Raw genomic sequence first — 12,449 nt, 5'->3', positions numbered from 1 at the left:
TATGCTACGTGGGCTGTGTTATATGCTACTTGGCTGTGCTATATTTCTCTGCTGTATCTGTGCATCATGAATCATGGTTAAAGAGGGGGCCCACTGAGACTCTTTCGCCCGGGGCCCTCAAAAATCTGGAGCAGACCCTGGCTTCGTGGGCTGTGTTATATACTATGTGGCCTGTGCTATATACTACATGGCCTATGCTATATGCTACGTGGCTGTGCTATATGCTGCGTGGGCTGTGTTATATACTACGTGGCTGTGTTATATACTATGGGCTGTGTTGTATACTACGTGGGCTGTGCTATATACTACGTGGGCTGTGCTATATACTATGTGGGCTGTGCTATACACTGTGTGGGCTGTGCTATATACTACATAGCTGTGTTATATACTGCGTGAGCTGAGCTATATACTACGTGGCTGTGCTATATACTACGTGGCTGTGCTATATACTACGTGGGCTGTGCTATATACTATGTGGCTGTGCAATATATTACGTGGCTGGGCAATTTACTACATGGCTGTGTTATATACTGCGTGAGCTGTGCTATATGCTACGTGAGCTGTGCTATATACTATGTGGCTGTGTTATATACTACGTGGGCTGTGCTATATACTACATAGCTGTGCAATATATGTGGCTGGGCAATATACTACGTGGCTGTGCTATATACTATGTGGCTGTGTTATATACTACATGGGCTGTGTTATATACTACGTGACCTGTGTTATATACTATGTGGGCTGTGTTATATACTACGTGGGCTGTGCTATATACTAAGTGGGCTGTGTTATACATTGCGTGGGCTGTGCTATATAATATGTGTGCTGTGCTATATACTACGTGGGCTGTGCTATATACCACGTGGCTGTGCTATATACTACGTGGGCTGTGTTATATGCTATGTGGGCTGTTATATACTACATGGCTGTGTTATATGCTACTTGGCTGTGCTATATGGTACGTGGGCTGTGCTATATGTTACGTGGGCTGTGTTATATACTACGTGGCCTGTGCTATATACTACATGGCCTGTGCTATATGCTACGTGGCTGTGCTATATGCTACGTGGGCTGTGTTATATGCTACATGGGCTGTGTTATATGCTACTTTGCTGTGCTATATTTCTCTGCTGTATCTGTGCATCATGAATCGTGGTATGTGTTAAAGAGGGGGGCCCACTGAGACTCTTTCGCCTGTGGCCCTCAAAAATCTGGAGCAGGCCCTGGCTTCACTGATTGGTCACGCCCGGCAGACCTCGAACAATCAGCGACAGGCGCAGTCCAGCCGCGAATTGGCGCGGAATTTGAACCACGCTTCGCTAATTGGTCACGCCTGGCCTGCCGAATCCTGTGTATAAATTGCATTATTCTGAAAACTTCTAGAATATGTATGTAGTTTATTTATGAATACCCGATGTGTTAGAATCGGGCAACCATCTAGTTCACTTTATATTTGGGTTGGACATTCTTTTTATGCTTTGTGCTTTATTCACTTTGTGCGTTTTCCATATTTATTACATGTAGCACTTTGCTTTTACCTTTGGCATATTTTTATATCTTACATCAATTATTGTATATAAATTATTACTTTCAAAGTTCCTCCCCTTTTTCCATGTGCAGATTATATTTAATCTCTACTAATATGGTTTTGCCTTTGGCATTTTCTATGCCTTTATTGCATTTCTTCAATAAAGATTGTGTTTACATTTATGTACTTCTTTGGTGATCTACCTTTTTTATACTGAGGGATTTTATAGGTGTCTATTATACAAGAGACTAACTAAACTTGCTGCCTGTAAGGCCGAGGTCACACAGGCGTATAACATCCGATGTGTGAGCATCAGATGCGCTATTCTACTGACACTCGGCTCAAACTCTCCTGTGAGCGTGATCCGAGTGTCAGTGCTCTGTGCTCCGATCCGCTTGCATGAGAGAATAACAGCACAGGTGCGGAGAAGACGAGGAAAGTCATTTCTCCATCTCCTCCATTGCAAGTCTTACACGCACCCATAGACTTGTATGGGTGCGTGTGAGCTGAGTCCCGCTGCCAATCGTAGTATGCTGCTGAATGGGCATGAGAAAATAATTGCTGACCTGCACTATGCCATAGTATAACTTTGGGCCTAGTGCTGTCTGATCGGATAGCACTCGGCCGTGTTATATGCTCGTGTGAGTGAGGCCTAAATGTCTGAATTCCCAACTTGTATATTTACTGCATAGAATTTGTCATTCTCTATTTTACTTTTATTACATAAAACTGTGTTTCTTCTTCCAGTTACAGTTTAAGCAATGGATGGCAGCTGCTTTGGCTATGCACCGGGCTCTTTTCACCAAGTAAAAGTTTGTTGGTTCATGTTCAGAAATTTATTGAGAACCGTCAGAGAGAACCGCTATCCAAGGATTGTAAACAAAGAATCCAAAGAATACAACAGTAATAAGATATCTAGTTTGGTTTACACTTGTAATGTATACTACTGTAAAATAACAATATTTTATTATGTATGCTGTCACATAAAACCTATTTCCCTGCATAACAAATGGAAACCTCCCAATTATCTGAACCTTAAAAGGAATCTGTAAGCAGACTTTTGTTATGTAATCTGAGAGCAGCATATGGTGTAGGCAAAGAGACCCCGATTCCAGCGATATATCACTTAGTTTACTGGGTGAAGCAGTTGTGATAGAATCACAGTTTTCTCTGCTGCAGATCTACCAGAGCTCAGAATGCTGAGCCCTGTATAACCGATTGGCAGATTTCTGTGTATATTGAAAGAAAGCTGCCAATCAGTGGACCAGAAGGCATGAGACATCTAGTCCTCAAGTGATAATCTCCTGCTGATAAAACACTTATTTTATTGAAACGGCAAAAACCAGCCCACTATGTGACACATTGCTAGAATTAGGGTCTCTGCCTCTATCTACATCACGATTCCCTCAGATTACATGGCAAAATCTGCTGACAGATTCCCTTTAAAACAATGTGTTTATATAAAGTTAAATCCATCTACAGGACCAAAACAGCTTCACTAGAAAATACGGAGAAACAGCATTAATTCATTATTTGCACTAAACTCAATAATTATGTGCCTGCATAGTGTATATAGTAATGCTGTATGTTGTGTTTTGTTTCAATCTCTATAAAAGTAACTTGTGCATTGTATGGAATAGATATTTCATTTTCTGGATGTCACTGACCATTCTTTTGTTATGGAATATAGAACTGGCCCACGAAAACATCCCCCTCACCAGGTAGAAGTTGAAGCCATTCAGCAAATGAGCACCAAGATCTACCACAAAGTGTACTTTCCAAACGACACAGAGCAGGTATAAGTGCAAATCATAGACCCATACATGTGCCGTGCTACATCCTACTTGGTTTGCCTCTGGTAACTTTACAGGATAAATGGGCTTTCATGACTTATTTTCTCATGTAAAATAGCTTTAGAATATTTAAACCTGTCACCCCTGTTGATGCTGCCATGATTGTGCCTCACCTCAGGTAGCGAGATTCTCTCTTATTTTTCAGTTGTCACTTAAAGGGGGTTTTTCATGTAATTTAAAAATGTATTAACAACCACCATTACTGATAGATGTATCCTCGCCAGTGTAATCCTTTCTGTTCCAGCTCGGCATCCCCAGTCCTCTCCGCTAGACGTTTGTTTACCACGATACCAGGAATCTTGTCAGATAGACCCAATCTGAAAGTTGGTCTCAGCCTTAGGGCTCATTCAGACAGGTGTATATTCAGGCCGTGTGCTGTCCATATGCAATACCGGTAGCATACGGATGGATCAATGCAAGTCAATGTACAAGTTTGAATGAATGTTTTTACACATGGAGCAATGATCCACATGTAAAAAATTTGCAGCATGCACTACTTTGATCTGTGTTTCAGATCAGACTCACTCATAAGTCAATGAATGTGCAAAAACACAAATTGCGTAAGGGTTACCATCTGTATATCATGCATTTTTTCACAGATCCATTGCAATTATTAATATAGGAAACTGTAATTGGTCTTTTATTATTTTTACATTGCTCACATAAAAACTGGATACCATACGAATGTAAAAAATTGACATGCAGATGGCATACAGATATATAAAATGGACACATGCATTGCATACGGATGGCAGTACAGATGAAAAAATGTCTGTTTTTTTTTCTAGATGAAAAACAAATGATTTTGCATACGCTCACATGAACCTGGCTTTACACCATAATAATAAATTAATGTGTCGTATTCTGTATGCACAGACTGACCAAGTGTCTCCTGAGCTGAACTTAATATCCTGGTGGCCTGTAAAAATGTGGGCACCCTTGGTCAAAATTACTGTTATTGGGAACAGTTAAGCAAGTTGAAGATGAAATTATCTCTAAAAGGTCTAAAGTTTAAGATGCCACATTTCCTTTGTATTTTAGGCAACAAAAATATGTATATTGTCATCTTTTTATATTTTATAAATTACAAAAGCAAAAAGGGACTGATACAAACGTTTGGGCACCCTTGGAGATTTGTATGATCAGATAACTTTGACCAAGGTTTTAGACCTTCATTAGCCTGTTAGGGTTATGCCTTGTTCACTATCTTCGTTAGGAAAGACCAGTGGATGCAAATTTCCCAGTTTTATAAAAACCCAGACTCCTCTAACCTTGTGCCAAAAAACAGCAGCCATGGGTTCTTCTAAGCAGCTGCCTAGCACTCTGAAAATGAAAAGGGTGGAGATCCACAAAGCAGGAAAAGGCTACGAGAAGATAGCAAAGTCAAGATAAGGTCTCGAAGATCAAGCAAAATTTCAGTGAAAGCTGCTCTTGGATAAGATCCCCGCTTGACTGCAAATGACCTTCAGAAAGATTTTGCAGACTCTGGAGCTGTGGTACATTGTTCTACTGTTCAGAGACACCTGCACAAATATGGCCTTCATGGAAGAGTCATCAGAAGAAAACATCTCCTGGGTCCTCACCATAAAATTCAGCATCAGAAGTATACAAAAGAACATCTAAAAATCCTGATGCATTTTGGAAATAAGTCCTGAGAACCGAAGAGGTTAAAATAGAACTCTTTGGCCACAATGATCAAATGTATGTGTGAAGAAAAAAGGGCACAGAGTTTCAGGAAAAGAACATTTCACCAATCATTAAGCGTTGGGGTGGATCAATCATGCTTTGGGGTTGTGTTGCGGCCAATGGCACGTGGAACATTTCACGAGTAGATGGAATAATGGACTCAATTAAATTTCAATAAATTCTTGATGCAATCATAACAACATCTGTAAAAAAGCTGAAGTTGAAAAGAGGATGGCTTCTACAAATGAATAATGATCCTAAACACATGTCAAAATCCACAATAGACTACATCAAAAGGCAGAAGCTGAAGGTTTTACAATGGCCGTCAAAGACCTGAAAGTCATTGAAAATCTGTGGTAGACCTCAAAGGAGCAGAGAATGTAAGACAATCCAGGAATCTCACAGAACTGGAAGAATTTTCCAAGGAAGAATGGATGAAAATCCCTCAAACAAGAATCAAAAGACTCTTGTCTTGGCTACAAAAAGCGTTTACAAGGTGTGATGCTTGTAAAAAGGGGTACTACTAGGTATACTAACCTTGCAGGGTTGTCCAATTTACCCATTTTCCTTTTTGTAATTTTTTTAATGTAAAAGATGAAAATATTTTTATTTTTTACTAAAATACAAAGGAAACGTGTCATCTGTATCTTGAGGCCTTTTAAAGATCATTTCATGTTCAACTTCCTTAACTGGTTACAATAACAGTAATTTTCACCAGGGTGCTCAAACTTTTACATGCTACTGTATGTCTATAAGACGTTTGAGTTGGAAGACCCACCGCCATTCCAGGAATCATGGACCGTGATTCACGGATGTATGAATGCAGCATTAAACTAATGGAGATCACTGAGGCTAATGATTGGCTACAGCTATCATTTGGGATTTATGGGATGTCACAACTACAGTAAGCATTCATCCATGTGTTAAAAAAGTTAATGTGGACTGCTACATTGACGTGCATTAGTCAGTGTGTTGTCCATAAGCTATTAGTTTTGCATACAAACAGCACGTGCATACGTTTAATAGCCAGATCTAACTTTAATATTTTTCGCTTGTGGAAGTGTCTCTAAGAACTATAATGGGTAGATGTGAGCTCAGCATGTATCCAGGGTGCTGCTGTCTTCATTATCTCATATATCAGCACAGCTTCTATCCTGTACTTACAGTTGTGTGAAAAAGTCTTTGCCCTTTTCCTGATTTCCTATTCTTTAGCATGTTTGTCACACTTAAATGTTTCAGATCATCAAACAAATGCAAATATTAGACAAAGATAACACAAGTAATCACAAAATGCAGTTTTTAAATGAATGTCTTTATTATTAAGGGAAAAAGAAATCCAAACCTACAGGGCCCTGTGTGAAAAAGTGATTGCCTCAACCCCTTAAAACATAAATTAACTGTGGTTTATCACTTCTTTTGGAAGCTGAGTTCAACTTCCCACACCCAGGCCCAGGGCCGGACTGGCCATCGGGCGCTTATGGCAAATGCCAGAAGGGCCGGTGCCAGTAGTGGGCCGCGTATAGACGCCGGTACAGTTGAATGCAATGATGGACGAGAGAGCGTCTACAAACGCTCCCTCTCCCATCATTCCCCGCTCTGCCTCTGACACTGCGGGTGCGCGATGACGTCATATCATCGCGCACCTGCTGTGTCCCGGGCAGACTGCAGCTGCTGAGACAGGAGCAGGAACCAGGAAGCAACGCTGGCAAGAGGAGAGGTGAGGAGAGTGTTTTTTTTTTTTTACTGGACTGTGGGCCATTCTCGGGGGGGGGGGGAGGAAGAGAAGAGATGCGGGCTGTGCTCTGTGCTGTATACTACGGTGTGGGCTGTGCTATATATAGTGCTCTGTGGGCTGTGCTGTATATAGTGCTCTGTGGGCTGTGCTGTATATAGTACTCTGGGCTGTGCTGTATATAGTACTCTGGGCTGTGCTGTATATAGTACTCTGGGCTGTGCTGTATATAGTACTCTGTGGGCTGTGCTGTATATAGTACTCTGTGGGCTGTGCTATATATAGTTCTCTGTGGGCTGTGCTGTATATATTGCTCTGTGGGCTGTGCTGTATATAGTGCTCTGTGGGCTGTGCTGTATATAGTGCTCTGTGGGCTCTGCTGTATATAGTACTCTGGGCTGTGCTGTATATAGTACTCTGGGCTGTGCTGTATATAGTACTCTGGGCTGTGCTGTATATAGTACTCTGTGAGCTGTGCTGTATATAGTACTCTGTGGGCTGTGCTGTATATAGTGCTCTGTGGGCTGTGCTGTATATAGTGCTCTGTGGGCTCTGCTGTATATACAGTAGTACTCTGGGCTGTGCTGTATATAGTACTCTGGGCTGTGCTGTATATAGTACTCTGGGCTGTGCTGTATATAGTACTCTGTGGGCTGTGCTGTATATAGTACTCTGTGGGCTGTGCTGTATATGGTGCTCTGTGGGCTGTGCTGTATATTGTACTCTGTGGGCTGTGCTGTATATATAGTACTCTGTGGGCTGTGCTGTATATGGTGCTCTGTGGGCTGTGCTGTATATATTACTCTGTGGGCTGTGCTGTATATAGTGCACTGTGGGCTCTGCTGTATATAGTACTCTGGGCTGTGCTGTATATAGTACTCTGGGCTGTGCTGTATATAGTACTCTGGGCTGTGCTGTATATAGTACTCTGAGGGCTGTGCTGTATATAGTGCTCTGTTGGCTGTGCTGTATATATTACTCTGTGGGCTGTGCTGTATATATATTACTCTGTGGGCTGTGCTGTATATAGTACTCTGTGGGCTGTGCTGTATATATATTACTCTGTGGGCTGTGCTGTATGTAGTACTCTGGGCTGTGCTGTATATAGTACTCTGTGGGCTGTGCTGTATATAGTACTCTGTGGGCTGTGCTGTATATAGTACTCTGTGGGCTGTGCTGTATATATTGCTCTGTGGGCTGTGCTGTATATATTGCTCTGTGGGCTGTGCTGTATATAGTACTCTGTGGACTGTGCTGTATACTACTGTTTGGTCTGTACTGTATACTACTGTGTGGTCTGTGCTGTATACTACTGCGTGGTCTGTGCTGTATACTACTGCGTGGGCTGTGCTGTATACTGCTGTGTGGGCTGTGTTATCTACTACACGCGCTGTGCTATATTATGCAGGCTGTGCTATATACTATACGGTTTGTGCTATATACTATGCAGGCTTTGCTATATACTATGGGGAGTATATTATATTCTATGAGGGAGGCCATGTTATGTACTATGTGGCTGTGTTATATACTATTGTGGGGGTATATTATATTCTATGGGGGAGGCTGTGTTATATACTATGGGAGGCTGCATTATATTCTATGGGGGGCTACATTATATATTATGGGGAGGTGGGCTGTATTATATTCTATGGGGGGTTACATTATACTCTGGGGTGGCTGCATTATACTCTGGGGTGGCTGCATTATACTATATGTGGGCTGCATTATACTGTATCGAGGACTATGGGGAATATGTTATACTATATGAAGAACTATGGGGTGTATTATACTATGGGAAGTGAATTGTAGTACATGGATGACTATGGCAGTGCATTATACTATATGGAGCACTATGAGGAGTGTATTATACTATGTGGAGGACTGAGCAGTGTATTTTAATATGGAGGACTATAGGGAGTGTATTATACTATATGGAGGACTGTGGAGCACATTATAATATATGGAGGACTATGGGGTGTATTTTACCAAACAAGTAAAATGCTGCATATTCAGATTGTTTTTGCTGGAACAAAAATCATTGTTCTCAGCAGCACATCGCGGGTGTAAACTGTAGATGTGCTGCTTATAACATGATACTGTATGGTGATCTGTTAGTGATCTATTAGTGATCGTTCTGTCCCATCATTATTCCTCAGTTGGTGGAAAGAGGCCGGGAAACAAGTGTTGAACAACTTCCGTATTGTCGATCAAACTCATTTAGCGGCCTGAACTCAGCGCACCTAAATACAACAGAAATGCTTTTGTGTGATGTGCAATATGTTAGCATTTGGGGCCCCATTTTAAACTTTACCTAGGGCCCCACTTTGCCTAAAACCGGCCCTGCCTACAAGTGTACAAAGATATTATACAGTCACCATGTGACAAGTGGGCCTGTGTAACTTCAAATGCCAGGGCTGAATTTTAGTCCCAGTCCGGCCCTGCCCAGGCCTGATTACTGCTGTACCTGTTCTCCATCAAGAAATCACTTAAGTAGGACCTGCCTGACAAAAGTGAAGTAGATCAAAAGTTCCTCAAAAGCTAGTTATCAAGCAGCAATATAAAGAATTTCTGGAACAAATGAGAAACAAAGTAATTGAGACCTATCACTCTGCAAAAGGTTATAAAGCCATTTTTCAAGCTTTGGGACTCAAGCGAACCACAGTGAGAGCCATTATCCACAAATGGCGAAAACATGGAACAGTGGTGAACCTTCCCAGGAGTGGCTGGCCAACCAAAACAGGAAAGAAAATAAATAAAACAAAATAGTTAAAAAAAAATAAATGCCTGTCTGAAATTAGGTTTCTAGAGCTACTCCCTATCAATAAAAAATAAACCTTATGTCCAGTACATAAAAATAATTGCTACTGAAAGGGGAACTCAATTTAAAGTACATTTTAGTGGTCCTTCGTAAAAAGAATAAAAAAATAAAAACTAATGTGAAGAATATACACATATTTTATTTTTTTCCTCTACATATCCTCCCATACCTAGCAAAAAAATATTGTAAGCAGTATATATACTGTATATTCGATGGAACGCCACCGCTTTATAACACAGTTTAATTTTATTTGTATAGGAGCCGATGTGCAGTACCTGACAGTGGCCACTAAATAGTGTGTGGAGCTGTGGTGTTCCATGTCATACATTATAACAACTGATAGCGGGGGTGCCACTTGGCTGACCTCTAATAACGAGCTATTCATGACCAGTCCTAAGGATAAGCCATCAACATTGTGCTAATGTAAATATCTGCTTATTCCTAATAAAAGGTTACATATAGACAATAGAGACTCAATAAATGATAAGTTCCATCTTTTCACAGGCCTTTGAAGTTGGCACAAACACTAAAGTGAGAGAAGTGTGCCAGAGCATTTCTAACAAGCTGCAGCTCAGTTCCTGGGACGGCTTCAGCATCTTTTTAAAGATTGGAGACAAGGTACGTCTTTAAATGTTTCTGCATTAAACACGGCTGTATTAAACATTTGACTGCACAAAAAGGACTGAGGAGTTAAATAGCTAATACCATTATTTTATTCAAATACATAGAAAGTAAATACATATATGACTGAAGTAGACAGAATGAAAAGACAGCACACTGGCTACCAAACACATATTAAGGTGTAATGGATACAATGGAATGCTTATCACATATAACTGAATTAAGTAAAGAACACTGTAGTCATATTGATGGTACATATCACATAATTTATAGAATGAATGTCAGTAAAGACCATGATCAGTTATCCCGTATAAGTATAGTCACATCAAATTAAAGGGAACCTAAACTCCTTATTTACAGGTGCTTCTCACAAAATTAGAATATCATCAAAAAGTTAATTTATTTCAGTTCTTCAATACAAAAAGTGAAACTCATCAATTATATAGAGTCATTACAAACAGAGTGATCTATTTCAAGTTTTTATTTCTGTTAATATTGATGATTATGGCTTACAGTCATAATGATGATCTAGATGTGTGGTGAGCACATTGAACCCTCAGTTATTCACAGAAGTTCGAAAAAAAAAATCACATTTTCCCACAAATATGTTTTAGCCCCAAATGTTGCATTTTCATAAGGGTAACAGGAGAAATTGCATAATACAATTTATTGGGAATTTCACCTGAGTACGTCGATACCCAATATGAGGGAGAAAACTACTGTTTGGGCGCACGGCAGGGCTCGGAAGGGAAGTAATTTGACTTTTTGATTGTAAAATTTATTAGCTGACGTCATGTCCCATTTGGAGAGCCCTTGATGTGCCTAAACAGTGGAAACCCCCCACAAGTGACACCATTTTTGAAACTAAACCCCTCGAGGAATGTATTTAGATGTGTAGTGAGCACCTTGAACCCCAAGGTGCTTCACAGAAGTTTTTTAACTTTGAGCCGTGAAAATCAAAAAATCACATTTTCCCGACAAATGTTTTATTTTGGCCCCAAATTTTGCATTTTCATAAGGGGAACAGTATAAATTGCACCATACAATTTGTTGTGCAATTTCTCCTGAGTCCGCTGATACCCCACAGGTGGGGGAATACTACTTTTGAGGCACAGTGCAATGCTCAGAAGGGAATAGGCTGTTATGATCCTAGAGTTAGAGGATCGCTGAAGTTCCAGCTAAGTCCGCAAACACAAAATCTAGCTCATAGGGAGGTGGTAACTAGGCTGACCGAATATCTAATCCTAACACAACAACTAACAGTAGCCGGGGAACGTGCCTACGTTGATTCTAGACGTCTCGCACCAGCCAGAGAACTAACTAACCCTTTCAGAGAAAATAAGACCTCACTTGCCTCCAGAGAAGGGACCCCAAAAGGTATGATACAAGCCCCCAACAAATAATAACGGTGAGGTAAGAAGAAAAGACAAACGTAAGTATGAACTAGATTTAGCAAAGTGAGGCCCACTAATTAATAGCAGAAAATAGAAAGAGGACTTATACGGTCAGCAAAAACCCTACCAAAATATCCACGCTGAATATCCAAGAACCCCCTGCACCGACTAACGGTGTGGGGGGAGAATATCAGCCCCCTAGAGCTTCCAGCAAAAATCAAGAATCACATTGTAACAAGCTGGAACAAAATAGCAGTAATGCGGATTAACAAAATAAGGAAGCAGGACTTAGCTTATCTTGCAAAAAGCAGGAGACCAGGAGACAGGAGCCAAAAGACATAGACTGATTACATCGATTCCAGGCACTAGACTGAGTTTCCAGGAAGTCTAAATAGGAACACCCAAGGCCTAACGACCCAGGTGGGTACAAACCTGGAGAAAGGCAATCCAAGTGTAATACCGCTAGTGATCACAAGAGTGAGCCAAGAAATACAATTCATAACAGTACCCCCCCTTTAAGGAGGGGTCACCGAACCCTCACCACGACCACCAGGGCGATCAGGATGAGCCGCGTGAAAAGCACAAACCAAATCGGCCGCATGAACATCAGAGGCGACCACCCAGGAATTATCCTCCTGACCATAGCCCTTCCATTTGACCAGATACTGAAGCCTCCGTCTAGAGAGACGAGAATCCAAGATCTTCTCCACCACGTACTCCAACTCGCCCTCAACCAAGACCGGAGCAGGAGGGTCAACAGCAGGAACCACAGGCACAACGTACCGCCGCAACAAAGACCTATGGAACACATTGTGAA

The 12,449-nt window shown here is 41.1% G+C and overlaps 1 protein-coding gene across 1 annotated transcript in view; it reads left to right on the top strand.

Annotated features, from left to right (window-relative positions):
- The window catches only part of MYO7B (myosin VIIB), a 249,175-nt gene that overhangs the window by 202,860 nt on the left and 33,866 nt on the right, over positions 1-12,449 (top strand). The window contains exons 39-41 of the mRNA XM_077290932.1: positions 2,276-2,431; positions 3,219-3,324; positions 10,122-10,235. Coding sequence (XP_077147047.1) covers positions 2,276-2,431; positions 3,219-3,324; positions 10,122-10,235 — 376 coding nt within the window. The remainder of the gene's footprint in view (positions 1-2,275; positions 2,432-3,218; positions 3,325-10,121; positions 10,236-12,449) is intronic.

Source organism: Ranitomeya variabilis, chromosome 2, assembly GCF_051348905.1.
Source record: "Ranitomeya variabilis isolate aRanVar5 chromosome 2, aRanVar5.hap1, whole genome shotgun sequence".
In the NCBI taxonomy this organism is placed as follows: Eukaryota; Metazoa; Chordata; class Amphibia; order Anura; family Dendrobatidae; genus Ranitomeya; species Ranitomeya variabilis.
Note: the sequence above shows the minus strand (reverse complement) of the source record. Positions and strands in the feature narration are given on the sequence as shown.